Here is a 17,911-nt window from a genome sequence, read left to right as displayed (position 1 = left end):
AACTTGATGCAGGCTGAAAAACCTGACCAAAAACTTAGTGAATAATGCAGCTTTCTGTGCTGCAGTGGGCTCTGCCCTGCCTTGGATATGCAGCTCCATGTATCTGAACTTCAGTAGCTTGAAATAAACATACAAGCTGCAAATATGCCTTGACTCTTGCCGTAAATAATTGACAAACTTGGATCAGGCATAGTTACTAGTTGCTTGAAGTGATCTTCTAATGCGCAAAATCCTGATCATTGAAAATTAAGTGCTTTCTTCTGTTCCCTAAATAAAATAAAAGAACTCCTCTGTTAGATGCTATTGAATCCTAAGTACACCACTAAAACTACACCCATACTCTGCTTGTGTCAAACAGTGCTCTGAATTGGAATTACAGCAAAAGCATATACCACAATATTTACTGCAGTCTTTGGCCCTTTGTACTTAAAGCAAACTGTAGCATTAACAGGTAGTTTTGCACATAGATGCAATTCAGTTGGTAATTTAAAAATACAAAACATTATATATACATAATATACAACATAATATACCAATCCTATCTATGTCAACTAAAATCTAGTATATATTATTTGCATTTTTAAGGCATTAAAACATTTCCAAGATTTAGCAATTCCAAATGTATATTATTTCTGTTAGTTATGCAGCAGAACTTCTACTCCACAAGAAATACTGTGATTTGATGGGCCTTGTCACAAGCATAAAAAATACAACTGGTAATTCTGACAACAAAAATAGAGCAGATTTAAACTTGACAAAACCTATATATCATGTTAGAAAGAGGCATTCTGTTCAATAACAGAATAATGCAGTAGGATTGAAAATAAAATAAGAAACATTTAGCTATCATGGGATGCAGCACGAGAACCAGTATTCCTTTTTAATCAGAAGTATCAGCTGAACACTACTAGAGCTTTCAGGGGAGCTCAACAGATCATGAAGAGAAAAATGGCCCATGCAATAGCTAGCATTTCACTAAATTTATTATTCCTCTTTTTTTCTTTTCCCTTAAGCTGTCTATTTAGTTAAAGGAAACAATTTCAGTTCTCAGTTCTAGACCTAAGCAGCATTGGCTTATTCCTCTGTATTACTCTGTTCTACAGGGTTTAGCTAAGCCTGAAAAGCACATTCCAGTTTGGTATCTTATGTAACATTGTACTGAGGGTGACACTGGTAATGGTTAGAAAAATTTCCCTCCTGTTGGGGCCCTCCTTCCCCTGCCGTGTAGCCCTGGGAGAGGGGCCCTGAGGGCACAGACACGGGGTTTCCCTGCCCCTGCTCAGCCTCGTTCCCGTTGGTTGGTTTGTGTTCCCTGCGCGGGCAGAAGGACCCTTGGTCCCGTGACTGGAACAGTTCCTTGGCAGAGCCCCGGCCATGCGGCTGGAGAAATAAACATCTCTGAAACAGCTATCAAGAATCAGTCCATATACATTCTTTCCGCGGGCCTCGTTGTCTGATACACGTGTTGCACTATCCCCACTGTAACACCGTCCTGCTTCCATTTATATGACAGCTATGGAGAAAGTGTGCATTCAGGCTGTATTTCTCTCCCTAGTCATGCCCTGTGAGACATGGAACCAGTTTCCTGTCCCATGTTTGTGTGGGATAGAGTTAATTTCCTCCCTAGTAGCTGCTACAGTGCTCTGTTTTGAACTGAGACTAAACACACTGATGATTTATTTAGTTGTTGCTCAGCAGTGGGATGGGATGCTCACATGCTCTGCATGTGCCCTGCTCAGTGACCAGGGGCACAAGAAGCTGGGGGGAGAGCAGAGCTGGGACAGCTGTCCCAAACTGGCCGAAGGGATATTCCATACCATATGGCATCAGGCTCAGCATGCAAACTGAGGAAGTTGGTCAGGAGATGTTGGTTGCTGGGAAGAGACCGGCTCGGCACTGGTCAACGGTGGTGAGCAATTGTGTTGTGTATCATTTGTTTCTCTTGTGTTCCATTCCTCTCCCTCCCTCTACTTTTCATTCCTCCTCCTCCTCCTCCTCCTCTTCCTTGTTGTTGTTATTATTATTATTATTATTATTATTATAATTTTATTTCAATTATTACACTGTTCTTTTCTCAGCCCATGAGTTTTACCTTTTTCCATCCCACCAGGGAAGACAGAGCGTGTGGCTGGGAGGTACTTAATTGCCAGCTGGGCTTATAACAATACTTATGCTTGGGTCTGATTTGGCCTCCACTTTTTAAAGAGAAATATCTTTAATCATAAAGAGTAAACTAGATCTTATTAATTTCATTGGTTGTGTTTTGAAACAGAAGAGATTAGTTATCTAATGTTGATGGCATCTGCCCAACAGAGATTACTACACTCTAAAGGATTCAGGACAGACATTTCAAGTCATGGCTTGTAATTGTTTTTGACTGCATGATGAATCCTAGGTATGAATCTGCAGTGTGCATTAATAGAGTATATCTACATTAAGTGAATCTGTTAGTCTCAGCAGAATAAACAGTAACCAAACCAACCAAAACCAGCAGAGAAGCAAACAGGAAAGTGCTTGAATTGCTACTTAAGGACTTCAGCAGTCTCCACATATTTTAGCCTTACAGTAAGACAGTGGCTTTTTTTCCATGATATGAAATTTGGCATCCATTTGAAGTTTTAGGTTGGGAAAAAAATAACGAAAAACCAAGCCAATACTTCTGTCTAATGACATATCCCAGTTTTTCTGAAGTTGGCTGAAGTCACAGACTTTTTGCTTGGATGGTGTATGTGTAATTGACCATTATATAGAGCATTCATCACTTATTATACACATAGAAAGAATAGGCTATTGAGTATCTATATATCAGATATAAAGTGCAAGAAAAAATGATACAGAGAAAAATACTGACATATACAATGTTGAACTAGGAAACAGAAAATGAAAGAAACTTTATAATAATTCCTGTCTTGACTGACCACATTAACTTCATTAAGGTTACTATTACTGCCCAAAATTGACTTTGACACTCAGGGTATAGCATTCATTCTAGACAGTATGTAACCTAAGTGACCATACACTTCTACTAAAAAGAAAAAAAAGGCTTTGAACTCACCATAATCTACACCAGGTTTAGTGCTCTGTTTGGCTCAAGATAGGAAGATGTAACATGTAGATATTGTGACAAGTGTCAACAAATCAAAAACATGCTAATGAATTCCTTAAAAGCAAGCTCAGAGCTTTACTATCCTGTTCTTGAGCTAACAAGACAGATGAAAGAAATGCTGAATTCATTTTAAAATGTCTTAGAATTAGAGTGTCTCAAAATGCTCTATGGAAAAAATGACTTTGGTAAAAAGAACAAAAAATCCAAGCATTTACTTTTACTCTTCTCCCCAAATTAGATATCTGAACTTCAAACTTTAGCACCAATTACATCCATCTGATGTACAAATCTATCCATGGTTTAGACTAAGATTTTTCAGCATTAAAATTTTGGTGAGTTGTGAGTGTTTGTTTGTTTTTGTTGTTTTGATTTTAATCGGAAACATGGACATAATATTTGACCAAAGGCAGTTAGTTTGAAAACTGGAAACTACAGTCTGTCCACAGACAGCTACCTAGATGGAATGTGCTGATAAGAAGCAGTATTCAATACAGCTGCTCATACAAGCAGAAACACTTACAGGATAAATTCAGATGTGGTCTATAGTCATTACTGAAATATCAATATGTTATGTGCTAGACAGGTACCTGTCAAATATACTTGATTTCTCTTTGATCCAGTTTCTGTAATTATCTACAAACTGTCCTTCCAGCTCTATTTTCTTCAATTTTGTGTTTATAATGCCAAATTCAATGGTTTTGGGGTTTTTTTGTGCTACAGTCACTTAGAAAAATAAACATGAGGTATAATTAATATAATCAATTTTATGACATATGCTTTATAAACCCCACAGTGCATTTAAATATCAAAAACCAATGCGTTCTGCTTTAAAAACTAAGAAAGAAGATTTTTTTTCCCCTATTTAAAATTTCTCTTTAACAGAGGCACTAGAAATATAAACTTTTTCCTGAGATCACTAGTCATGAGCAACTGAGTCACTCTGGACTCCTGAAGCTTAATTAAAACACAGCTAATATAGTAATATTCTGTAGATTGTCTATCTAACAAAGTTAACAGGCACCCACACCTGCATTGTAACTTTTCTTGTATTACAAGTCCTACTGATTACCGTGAGATAGTTCAGCAGTTTACAAATAAACATTTACTATAACTTTGTTGGTACAACACCCCTTTGGAACTATACTGGTAAATGATAGCTTAAACCATTCCAGCTATAGCATCAAGAAAACCAAGAGAATGAAACACAGAATGAATGTCAAAAGTTCTCTGATTCAGTATAATAAGCACTTAGTGACACTTAGAACATTACACAATCTCTGCTTTCTACTACAGTTCCATAAGCCCTAAAAAAACTGCATAATAATTCTTAAGGCTTATAAAAGTGCTACAGTTTAAAAACATAATCACAATTTAAATAACTAAAAATCCCACAAATGATAGAAGAGCTTTGCAGAGTAACCAGTAAGTATAGTTTCAGGATGCGATATTCAGACGATTCTTAAAAAGCAAGTTCTGATATGGTTTAGTACTCCACTAACGTACAAAACTGAAAAAATAATCACAGCAGTCTTGAAAGCACAGATCAACTACATAAGCTAAGCTAAGAAGTGCATGCAATTCATGAATATGGTTCATTACCATGGTTACAAGCTTTCAGCACAGGCCGCTGTGTGGCTGGACTGAGATTTTGCGGTATGTCTGCAAAAGCAAAGAAACAATGGAAATAAAACACCTGTTTGAAAGCTACCAGAGTATTACAACATTACAAAGCAGAACCATTTAGAAGTTAAGTATTTCTTGGACTAAATGACAGTTATATACCAGAGAAATAATTTGACTCAGACTCACCTATGAAGCAAGATAGCTTTTACTTCCACCATACAACTACAAACCCTAAAAAGTTAAAGTACATGTGGCTGTATTGAAAAGTCTTGTCATAATGATCAGGCTATAGTAAGTTCAGTACATTAATTTCCAGTCTTACTGACATAAGCAACAGTCTGAACACCCCTGAAAACAGTCATTGCATGAACGAAATAAACATGACAGTATTTAAATTCTAGAGCACTGGACCCATAATGCTTTTAACTTTCTCTGGAAAATAAAATCTAAAATAGAATATTCACCTTTCGACCTTGGTGTCCTTTTCCTTCGGTCTCGAAAAGCTGCACCTGACTGCAAGGCCTCCAACAGGCTATCCATCACTCCAGTCTCCTCACCTTCTGTAAAGGAGAAAGAAGAAACCCTCTAGGTTACCATAGCAATATCAAAGCATAAAGAATAATACCGACAAAAACCAATAATAATGGATACCAATGGTATTATTAAAACTATTTATTTCAAAATTTGACCAGTGCTTTAATATTTACAAATTGCTCTCTTGTAATTAACCACAACAGATTCAGTCTTCTACAGATTGAACTAGGCCAAATTTTATTCCGCTCATTTCACATTCCTCTTTCTCTATACAGAAAGTCAAGCACAGTTTTAAGTGAAATGTCATTTCACTCATATTTTCATTTCAGTACCCTTCTACAACTGCAAATAATCAGTCTCATGTCAGCTTTCAAGAGCTGTCCCTTATATGATTTGCTACATTAGACAAAAGATCATTCAGTTATTGTTGTATAAAGTTGAAATTGTTTCTTGGATAGGATACAGTGATATCCATAGGTAGCTTTAATCAAAAGCCATTTTCCATTCACATTTAATAACCTCTGGCCAATATTAAATAATTGATGTAGTTCAGGAAAATTCTGTTTATCAAATTACATGCTTATAATGCCTAATATTATACCCATGTGTATAATAACCCCCAAAAGAATTATGAACGTTACTCTGAGATGATAACCAAATGCAAGTATTAAACAATCTTCCTTAAATAAACACATCAGAAAGTGTTAGATTTTTGAATCTTGTTACCCCATTGTATGTATGCATGGGAGGACAAAGAACAGAATTCCAGGGATTAACTATACAACAAAAAATGTCCACAGAGGAATAAAGAATTCCATGACAGAAATCTCATTACACCCCACCGCACAAAACTCCCTAGCTCAACACACATCTTGGATAGAGTCAGCAAGTACTGCTGACAGTGAATATGCAAATCAGGATCTAAAGTACCTGGTGCATATAACAAGATGCCAAGTACAGGAGGACAGTCACTGCCCTGGTCCTGCTGGCCACACCATTGCTGATACAGGCCAGGATACCATTGGCCTTCTTGGCCACCTGAGCACAGCTGGCTCATGTTTATCCGCTGTCAACCAGCAAGCCCAGGGCCTTTTCCACTGGGCAGCTTTCCAGCCACTCTGTCTCCAGCCTGTAGTGTTGCAGGGAGTTGCAGTGACCCACATCCAGGACCCAGCACTTGGCTTTGTTGAACCTCATACAACTGGCCTCAGCTCAGTGTTCCATCTTGTTCAGATCCTTCTGCAGAGCCTTTCTGCCCTCCAGAAATTCAACACTTGTCACCAAGCTTGGTGTCATCTGCAAACTGACTGAGGGGGCACTCAGTTATTGACAAAGATACTAAACAGGACAGGGCTCACCACTGAGCCCTCTGGAAGGCTACTCATGGCCAGCCATCAGCTGGATGTAACTCTGCTCACTACCACTCTTTGGGCTCAGCCATCCAGCCAGCTTTTTATCCAGGAAACAGTAACCTTTAGTTCTTCTCTTTTCTCTATACTCTGTAGTACCAGACTAGTGTTCAACCTCAGACAGAAGTACTATACACAAAACCCAATAACTGAAAATTAGCAAATAAATCATAATTTTGCCTAACATTTGTATATATGGCAGGTATAGAATAAACATGAAGACTGAAATACAGAATGTTTTTGCTCTTTGCTTTGTGTTTGGTATAACATGCTTTATTACACTGAAGTTTGCTCTCTTATGACTAAGGGACTATCACAGCTATTATTATTACTTGGAACATACCTTATAAAAAAATTACTCAGACTATGCCTTCAGCTTCCTATTCGTTTGTTCAGGTTTGGTTTTTGGTTTGCTTTTTTTTGCTTTGTGGTTTTTTTTTGTGATGTTTTTTTCTTGTTGGTTTGGTTGGGGGGTTTTTGTTAGTTGTTTAACTTTCCTTTCTCCATCGGATGTCGTGCAATTCTCTAAGATACTAATGTCTGGAATGAATATAGTCAGTGAGTAGTTTCAAACCTATGTGATGCCTGAAGAAATTTTGAGCCAAGTCATTAGTTACATTAAGGAACATGAATGCAGGAGGAAAGCTTATAAACATTTTGGATAACAGCAATTCAAAAAAGATTGAATAGTATCAGTCACCAAAATGATACCATTAACATCTATGGAAAAGAGTTCATAAGTTGTTTTTTTTTTTTTATGAAGTAGGAATAACAGGAAAATTTTCAATGCTATTTCAGCACATCATCTGTTTCCTCTTAAGTCTGTCCAAGACTACTGCGGATTTCACAGTCATTTCAAAAACTTAACAACCTTCAGTAATAAAAAAATCCTGGTTACTATAAAAAGGCTCATCAAATAAATTTTAAAAAAAGATTTAAAATAATGAAACAGAAATATTGCAAAACCAGAACTTCTTGTAGTAAAGCTGTAATATTTTTATGGGTACTATCTGTTTTTCACACTTATCTGAAATATTTTGGTAGGCACAAAGTGGATTACAGATTAGTGCATCCACTGACATGCAAAACAGTATTAGAAGAATAAATTTTAGTAGATTGAAACTTGAATTAAAAAACTCCTCTAACAGTTGTCCTGTATACATGGATGTATTGAAACAAGCTACTGCAAATAAAAACATCCATAGTTAACAATCTTTGTACCCAAAACATGTAGAAAGCCTGGTTTTCAAACTCCTACAACTTCAGTAGGCTCCAAATTCTGGTTTCTGATACCTACATCAGCAGCTGACTGTGACAACTTCTATCAAGTTACGCTGGTAACTATCAGTACCCACACTATTAATAATGTTGTTCAAGTGTCTATGATGGGAAGATTAAGAAATGAGAATCTACCATGCAGTATTTGAGAAATCTTTTGAATTACCTTGGGACAGCTGTATACAACATTCCTACCATGATAGTACAGGAGTCACAAATCCTGTTCAATATTAACACTTCCTATGGGACCTTTAAATCGGCTTTCACAAGCTGTTGCAGATGACTGGCACCAGTCCCAACTGGATTCCTAATTAGTCAAGTGCATGAATCTTTTGACATCATGGAACTAGGAATTGTAGTTGGCTTGCAGATAGCTACATAGTCCACAGTAATTCCTTTGAGAAAAATATCCTTTTATGATTTAAATGATCTCTTTTCCCTCAATTGCAGAATATAAGATTTAAACACTTTTTAATATCATACCTAATTAAAACTCATACAACTGTCTTTTAAATACCATCTAAAGGAGAAGTAAACTTCCCAAAGTAGCCAGTGAGTCTTGCCCTTGACATTTCAGTGCTAAGTCAGATATAAGCTACCTAATTTCATAATTACATCTTTTAAAATGTTAAGAATATTGAAGACCCTTCTCTTCTAGTGCACTGAGTATCATTAGCTTTACATGTACATTATAATGTCTTAAAATGACAGCAACAGATACTGAAGTTAGTAGTGACACCTGCGTTTTATGTACTTATTAAAGAACAAATTATATATACCATAATTCCAGGAGCAGTAGTCCACTGATATGATAGAATCACAAGTATCATTAGCAATATGGTTTTATAAAAAGAGTGCTGTAACAAGATTATTTTGAAAGAAAAATGTTTCATTTTTACAGTTCCCCGGAACCTCTCCAATATAAAATAAATCACAGAACACTAGGACTCCAAAAGTTCACTTTAGCAGAAGAAAACATAATAACATGCCTGTTTCCTCTTACACAGAATCGAAGCTCTATTCAGCTACTCCTCTCACAAAAGACAATACTCAGAAGTTTCAGAAAAGGCAAACTAGGGATTCTTTAGCATGGTTTCTGTTGATGTTGCTTGCTCATTCTGTACACTTAAAGAGATTTAGCTACAGGAGCTTTGACAACCATCTTCCACCTGCCTCTATTTATGGCATCTACATACAGCTTTTTGCTATACTGTAACGAGAAGGACCAGCTCCTAAATCCACACACTAAGTTTCATGTGAAACTAAAACCACACAACTTGGACAAATATATACCTTAAAAAGAGACCCTATAGATTTCATAGCTGTAACAGAAGGAAAAGGCTGCAAAACCTCAAGGGCTACTTCTGAAGTTATCTGTATAGCCAAGTTTAATTATATTTGTATCATCTTTGATGTAACTCCATGCCAGCACTCAAGCTTTTATATAATTTAACAACAAACCTGGAGTGCTGAAGCCATCAGATTTGTTTTCCTCATCTCAAAAATTAAGACTTGCTCTCAATTCAGGAAGTACCAGAATTGATACTTTTTTACTCTTGTTTGCTAGAATACAAACTGCTTTTTTTTTTCCCCTCTTCAGCTCAGGACATAATTCACATTGGATATACTGTACCCAGTTTTTGACTGACTAAAATGTAAGTCTTCTTCCAGATTTAGCTCCATCATGTCTTGTCCATTTATGTACAAAACTTTCAGAGGCAAATAATTAACCAGGCTTGGGACAGTGACAGCTGAGATGTTTCCAGACTATTTTCACAAGGAAGAAAAAAAGAAAATTACATCTTTTAACTTTATTAATGTTGTATCTTTACTTTAAAGACATCATGAAAAGTCCTTTATATTTGTTTGTAGAAGGATTGATTTTGACTAGTACAGCCTACAAAGCACTGCTCAGCTGACTAGAGGTCTCCATCTGAGTAAAATTTGAAGTAACATTCTCTGAACAAAATCACAAGAGGAAAGCTTTAGCCATGCTGTAGTCTTGAATGACTTAGGCTCCAGGAAGCAGAACAGCAGGTCACAAAGAGGAAGATCATTTAAGCCATGAGTGCAGCAGTGAGCTCCAATGTTTCGGATGTGGGTTCCATCTTTTCAGTCTCAGAGTGTAAGGCAGCCAGATTCTGTGAAGTATTCACAGTGCTGACATGAACAACTTCTAGATCTTGCAGCCATACATATAATCAGGGCAGAAGTCTTTTTGAAGGCTTTTACATTGTAAACATAAGAATATAAAGCAACCTTAATATTTTAATGTAACGTGTTTAGCAATGACTACCTAAACTACCACTCTTCATTCCAATGACATTCAGATACAAGTTTACAAAGAAATTGTGGGTGGATGGTAAGTCCAACTTTGTCCAGAAAATGAACAGGATATATAGACTGCAACTTGAACTTGTTCTAAGGCTTTGAACTTTTTCTGGTAAAAGCCATAGCAGCAACCAGATAATCTTAATTGACAGGTGAGTTAAGGAATACATGACTGTCAGTCTGATTTTCAGTAACAGTGCACAAACTAGAACCACGACCCAGGGCCAGCCCCAAAAGCCCTGAGCATTCATAAGGCTGGGAGAAATACATAAATCCATGCCTTAACTTTGGCTGCAAGTCTCCCTTCCCCCATGTCCAGCTGCTTGCCCAGCCCAAGACCCCTGAAGTGGCTGGGAGATGCTGGAGGCTGTGCTGATTGGTCTCTGTTACCCCTGCCCACCCACCCCATCCTCCACTGGCTGTAACCCCCTCTCCCTGCCCCGCTAACACCCCCTGGCAGATGTGCTATTGGTTACTGTATGTTTTCCATGCCCATTTGGCCGGGGTACAAACTGCGGTCCCCGGCCCCACGAGGGCTCTCTGGCACTCTCCACGCAGACCCTGGATCAAACCTCTCTTCCCCCACGTGGAGCTTCTGCGTTTTATCTTTCCTCCTTGCGCGCATCAGCCAGCGGGGTGTGAGGCGAACCTGAGCTAAGGCTTCGCCCGTCTCCCCCGCACGCCCGGGAACGGACTCCTCTGCCCGGACTCGGAGCAAGCAGCAGTCTTGCACAGTCCCCAGGACACTGCCAGCCAGCACAGGACTATGCAACCCAGAACAAAGGGGTTCCTTTGACATTGATATAATTTTGGAAGAACCTTGTAATACAGCAAGAAAATTTCCAATGTACAGTTACAAAGCAGAAACAGATGCCAAGTGTGCCTTGGATGAACTGGCTGAAGGGACAGCTCCTTTTAGATTTAGAAGTATTAAATCCAACTTCAGAAAAATATCACTATTTGCAGTGACTTCAGGCAAAAGACACATAACAACCCTTCCCAAAAATAAAACACGTGCACATGCCTCATATTTCACATCAACACTCTAGTCCAGTACCGGAAGAGTTACATTTCTTACTTATGCCCAACACAAAGTAGAAAGCCTTTGATAGTGCTTCAGAGCCCTTGGCAAGTATACTCTAAAAAAGGTATGATTTCTCCTAATGGCTGATGAACCCACTCCGTAAATCTAGCTGAGAAGAGTAGGTTTCATGCCATCCTGTTTGCTCTTGATAAATCGGTCCATTGTTGAGCTTTCCTAAAGTGCTTTTATGGTTTAGAAATAGATACATTTTGACTCTAAGCATATGAACAAAGAGGGCCCCAAGCTCCATAGAGCTTAAAACAAGTTAAATTCAAACTAAAACTCCACCCTTCATGAACTCTGAAAGACAGCAGTCCCTTTTAAATCAGCTGTTGAAATTAAAATTGTTATCTAAACCAATTTAATTTAAGATAGCTCATACCAAAAAACCAAAAGGTAAGCTGTGGTAAGAGGTGGTTCTGTACCAGAGATACAAAAATACTTCCGTGGTGTAAGGTACCAATTTCTCCATCTCAGCTGGATCACAATTTCCTATTTAAGTAATGGAACTAAGAGTGAAATCATCTTAATATTGAGCTTTTTAATAAAAATGTTACTAAAACATTTCTGATGCTCATTGTGAGTCTGTAACTCCCTTCTTTCTATGACAACAGAAAAAAGCCACTAAACTCACAGAGTTTTTCACAGAGACTATCCAGTTTTATTTATATTGGTGCCAGATCCAGTAAAATGACTGGAAGAACAAGTGTTTCTGAGACAGATCCAGGTAAACTGGACTTATAAAAGAATGAACAGAATGCCAAGCCTTTGAAGTGGTATATCCCCAGGACTAGATACTGGGGATAATACTTATTACACCTTCCTTCATGACTTGAATGATGGAATAGGGTACACTCTGATCGAGTTTGAACATGGTGCAAAATTCAAAATAATGGCTGACCCAACAGATGATTGTGCTGCCATTCAGAAGAACCTTGAAAAGTTGGGGAAATTGGCACATAAGCATCCTAATGAAATCCAACAAGAGATCTGTATGTGGTGAGGTGAAACCTCATACAGAAGCACAGGTGGGGGACTAACTGGCTGGAAAGCATCTTTAAAAAAAATAATTGGGGATTCTGGTGGACAACATATTGATCATGAGTCAGTATTGTGCCTCTGTGGCAAAGATAACCAAAGAAAAGCATTACCAGCAGGTCACAGGAGGGCATCCTTCCCCTCTACTCAGCACTGGTGAGACTTACCTGCAGTGCTGAGTCCATCTCTGGATGCCCCTGTACAACAGAGACACAAACATATCCAAGCAAACTCAAGGGCCACGAAGATGCCAAAGGGATTAGAGCATCTCTCATATGAGAACACGCTGAGAGAGCTAGGACCATTCAGCCTAAAAAGGGAAGGCTCAGGGGGATCTTATATATATAAACACCGGTGGGGAACTGTGTGTGGTGTAAAGGTGACTGTGTCAGATTAATCTTAGAGATGCCCAGAGTGAACAGTAGGCAAAGAGCACAAACTGATTACAAAGAGGTTACCTTTTCACTGAAGTCCACTGAATTTTGCATACACACCTACTCTCTCACCAACTCAACAATACAGGATATTCTAGTAACGCATTTTATATTGCATTACCTGATAATACTTTTAAAAGCCAGTTTGAAGACTCAATCCTTTTATAGCCCTTCTCCTATTCACTTGGGATGCTGTGCCTTTTTAGTGGGAAAAAAAGCCTGCTAAATTGAGAACAATGCTAAGTTTCTTTTAGTTGTATTTAACCATTTATAACTAAAACAGATCAGCCTTAAGCACTCAGATATCTAAGGCTATGATTTGAAAGGACAGCTAATAGCAAGAACTATTGATTGCATATGAAAAAGTCAGTCAACACGTTTTACTATTAATGAGTTTCTCATTTTCTTTATGTATCCATATGTCTCCAATGACACTGACAGGAATACAATCAATCTGCCTTCTAAACTAGCCAAAAACTAGTATTTTCATGTTGGAACCCTGGGTTCAGAGAATTTCAGTCTTTCAATGCCCCCTGTACAACAGAGACACAAACATATCCAAGCAAACTCAAGGGCCACGAAGATGCCAAAGGGATTAGAGCATCTCTCATATGAGAACACGCTGAGAGAGCTAGGACCATTCAGCCTAAAAAGGGAAGGCTCAGGGGGATCTTATATATATAAACACCGGTGGGGAACTGTGTGTGGTGTAAAGGTGACTGTGTCAGATTAATCTTAGAGATGCCCAGAGTGAACAGTAGGCAAAGAGCACAAACTGATTACAAAGAGGTTACCTTTTCACTGAAGTCCACTGAATTTTGCATACACACCTACTCTCTCACCAACTCAACAATACAGGATATTCTAGTAACGCATTTTATATTGCATTACCTGATAATACTTTTAAAAGCCAGTTTGAAGACTCAATCCTTTTATAGCCCTTCTCCTATTCACTTGGGATGCTGTGCCTTTTTAGTGGGAAAAAAAGCCTGCTAAATTGAGAACAATGCTAAGTTTCTTTTAGTTGTATTTAACCATTTATAACTAAAACAGATCAGCCTTAAGCACTCAGATATCTAAGGCTATGATTTGAAAGGACAGCTAATAGCAAGAACTATTGATTGCATATGAAAAAGTCAGTCAACACGTTTTACTATTAATGAGTTTCTCATTTTCTTTATGTATCCATATGTCTCCAATGACACTGACAGGAATACAATCAATCTGCCTTCTAAACTAGCCAAAAACTAGTATTTTCATGTTGGAACCCTGGGTTCAGAGAATTTCAGTCTTTCAATGCTGACAGGCAATGATCCTCAAAAGCACACTGCATCTGACCTGAGGCCTTGGGAAAAACTTCTCAAATTATGTGATAGCACTGAGATTATTGCTGTGTAATTAAAGTTATATCACTGGGTGGGATATGTAGAGATGTAGAAAAATTAGGTTTATGGGATATAGCAACAATATGGAGAAAAGATTTTGAGTGTGGGTTAGTTCTTTTTCTTTCCTCCTTCTTCTTCACAAATCTGGGTGTTCTGGTACTGGTTCAAAAAACCTGCAGTGCGGATCATAAATGTTTAGTTACTGGATTATAAGTAGAAATAAATTAGTTGGCATTCCCTAATTGGATAGATTGGACTTTAAAAGACCTTGGAAGGTAGCACTCGGGGGCAATTTCCACCTTGTTAACTTAGAGGCATATCCCATGCAGCGGTGCTATAGATAAGAAATAATAAACATCAATTAGAAGAAGAACCCTGCGTCTCCTGTGTTTTAATCCGAACTCTGAGTAAAAGAACTCGCGAGACAGAGGTAAAACAAAAATAGAAAATACAACATTTTCATTCATTTTTTTTCACAGAGGGAAAAAATACAAATATCTATTATTGAGATTAATTAATTACAATTTCATTTAGAAAGCAGTAAGAACAACTATAGGAGCATTCTTAATTGAACATAACTTCTTAAAAGAAGATATGGAGCTGAACCTAAAACACCTGTGTGGGTATATGTGAACATCTTGTCTCTTGGTTACTGTGTGCCTCTGAAGGAGCTTATTTAGCACAGTACTATTTCCATTTAAATTTATAAACAGACAATAAATTAGAAAATAAACACAATGATGACTCATATTGAAAGATGTACTACAGAGATGAGGCGCTCAAGGAAATTTTCAAATTAAATAATTTTTCACCAGTGAAGTGATAAAGTTCTGACTGGATTACATGACTGAGCTTACTCTAAGGAAAACTTCTGGACAGCTTGGGGTGGGAAAGACCCTTTGGTCTTAGGTTGGGGAGCTATAAACGCCTAAGAATACCCAGGAAAATCAGATCAACAGCCCACCTACCCCTGCATCCTTTGTGCACTAGTAGCCAATAGCAAACATCTATACAAAGGACAGGATAAATATATCATTACATTTCTAGAATGCTCTCTTGGTCTCCAGCTGTTCATGATTCAAGACTTTGTATTTGAATTTAGTAGCCTTCAATAGAGAGAAGCTGCCAGAGAAATCAAGTAACTTTTGTCAGCAAGCTTCAGAGCAAGAATATTTTGGTATGCAGTAACAACACTGTACTTCTGTACAACCGCTGAGGTAGTGCTGAGTGAAGATAAGCGTCAATGCAAACAGCATAGAAATAGAAGCAGCCGCAGACTCAGTTTGAAGGAAGAGTCAGAGACATGACCTTCCCATGAGCTAGCTTTCCAACAATTACAGAGGAGGTTCTTGGCTCTTTTACAACCTTGGACTGAGGAAAGTAAAAGTAAAGCATATCCTCCAGTGCTTTGGTAGGGATATTTATTCCTCCCTTCCTCTGTAACTTGAGAGAAGAAACTTTTGATGATACAGAAAAAAAACAGAGAGAATAAAAGCATCACACAGCAGGAGCGAGGGTTTAGAGGACTCTGATGTCTACCTCCTTGCAGAAATGTGAGGTAGTATTTGGAGTAGGAAATGCCTACTCAAATCAAAACCTACTATCTGTATAAATGTTAGAGCTCTTAATCCCAAAGATGTCTCCAGAGATTGTAATTGCTTTTCATGGTAATGCCATTTTAAGTTTGCAGCATTGTTTTCACATTTGTTTACAAATTTTACTGCTATAACATATAAAGCAAGCCTTATGAGAATATTCATCTACAGACAACATTTTATTGACCCATAATTTTTTCGACGGCTCTGTTCGTTCTGATTATTTTTCTCTCTTCCAAATACAGCTGCTATTTATTTTTCCCTGGGCTTTGTGTAAACCTCAGTTTTACAAACGCTTTTCAGCTGCTATCTCCAAAGATTCCACTTCTAAGTAAAATTTTCAGAAGGAAAATAATTGTTTCTTCCAAACAACTAGCTCTTTTGGAGCTACTACATAGTACAAACTAATAGCATCTGCTGCATTCTGAGTCCATGGGCTGCAAATAAGGGCATGAACCTCCACGTTCCAGAAAACTTAGCACCTTTGACACCTTGTTAGAGCATAACCTGGGACTGTTAGTTGTTGATTTAAATTAATATACATTCAAATTAGTCCTAGTTTTTTGCACTAAAAACATCCAACTCTGTGAACAGGTAAGGTTTTGCTGTATCTCATCTTTTGCTGTGGCTTCAGATGTTTTACATCAGATGTATCACATTGAGTCTTTTAGGTTTTTTTGATTAAACATACCTGTGTTTTGTCATTCTCTGGAACCTTTTTCAAGCATGAATGTGCCAATTATTCTTGAGGGAACATCTGTTCTCAGTAATTTACCCAGATTTATACTTTACTGTCAAAACAATACAATTGTAGCTGAAAAACAACCTCCATACTTAAGAGAAATATCAAGTGACATCTCCTTTCTCATATGTATGACTTTCTTCTCTTTTTGTAAACAGACATTATGCAAAAATTAGATCTACTCTCCAAACTCGTAATGGGCTTAATACCAATTTCCAGTAAGTGTTAATGTGAGTAAGTACTGAGTAAGCAACTCTAAGAGGTCTCAGAGTTCCTTCTGCCATTGTAATTTAACAGAAGAGGAAGAGATTACACTCCTCACAGCTATGGAAAGAGCTATTTCCCACTGGCCTCCTAATAAAACTGATTCTTAAGAATGAATTCAAATAACAGAAGATGACCTCAGGAATCCTCTTGGTGAAGAGGGTCCAATTTGAGGATAAGTGGAGGCAATCAGGAAACAACAAGAAAAAGTTATCAGCACCAGGGAGGAACTGACTTGAGTGGAGCACTTGAAATTCCAAAAGTGGAAACTCCCTGGAGAAAACAACTTACACAAAATGCTTGCTGGATATTAATATTATATCTTTAGGACTTCTTCATATATATCATTGTCAGATCTTTTGTCCCCTTTAGAGTAAATTTAGTTGAATGAAACATATTACTAAATTCCCAAAAGCTAGTAATATACCTACTGTTGTCCAAAAATCTATATTTTATCAGGATATTAGCCCAGCAGACATTTTAAAACAACACATTACCAACATATGTTAGAAACTAATGATGTCATTAGAGTGACTTTTGCAGTCCTTCACTGCTCTCAGAGGAAAGGAATACTCCTGAGAAGTATTGAATCTCTTACCCCAGTGAGAACAAATTAATAAAATGGAAGCCTTACAAACGTGATCTAAGCAGGCAAAGTAGGGTCTTTGAGCGTACCTACTAATACAAATAGCTTTGGGGATTTTTAAATTTATTTCAAAGGCAAGCATTTTATCTGTTGGAATCTGAACTTTAATTACCGAATTACATTTACTACTTTCATTGTTTAAATTATTACTACTGGGATTCACGGTGTCCTTTTGTTTTGCAGAACACTATAGAACTAATGAAAATATTCATATTGCTCAATTTAGCAGACAATAATAAAGTAGTAAATATTTGAAGAACCAAAGCCTAAAATGCTCTTAGCAAGTCTGTGACACAGGAATGTGGGGGGTATTTTTCCAAAACCAGATAAACAATATAAAACCTCGGCAAAAATAAATGCCGCAAAATTGACTGCAAATAAGGTCATAACTGTTTAAATGAACTAAAACTTATTTAAAACCAGATCAGTATGATACAAATGA

General features: G+C 37.6%; 1 protein-coding gene across 2 annotated transcripts in view; it reads right to left on the bottom strand.

Moving 5' to 3' along the window:
* The window catches only part of DIAPH3 (diaphanous related formin 3), a 200,974-nt gene that overhangs the window by 51,373 nt on the left and 131,690 nt on the right, over positions 1–17,911 (bottom strand). For both annotated transcript variants that reach the window (XM_008633134.2, XM_017733559.1), the window contains exons 25-26: positions 5,194–5,289; positions 4,706–4,765 (exon numbers count right to left, since the gene is read on the bottom strand). In XM_008633134.2, coding sequence (XP_008631356.1) covers positions 4,706–4,765; positions 5,194–5,289 — 156 coding nt within the window. The remainder of the gene's footprint in view (positions 1–4,705; positions 4,766–5,193; positions 5,290–17,911) is intronic.

The sequence above is a fragment of the Corvus brachyrhynchos genome, unplaced genomic scaffold, assembly GCF_000691975.1.
Source record: "Corvus brachyrhynchos isolate BGI_N302 unplaced genomic scaffold, ASM69197v1 scaffold202, whole genome shotgun sequence".
NCBI classification, from domain to species: Eukaryota; Metazoa; Chordata; class Aves; order Passeriformes; family Corvidae; genus Corvus; species Corvus brachyrhynchos.
Note: the sequence above shows the minus strand (reverse complement) of the source record. Positions and strands in the feature narration are given on the sequence as shown.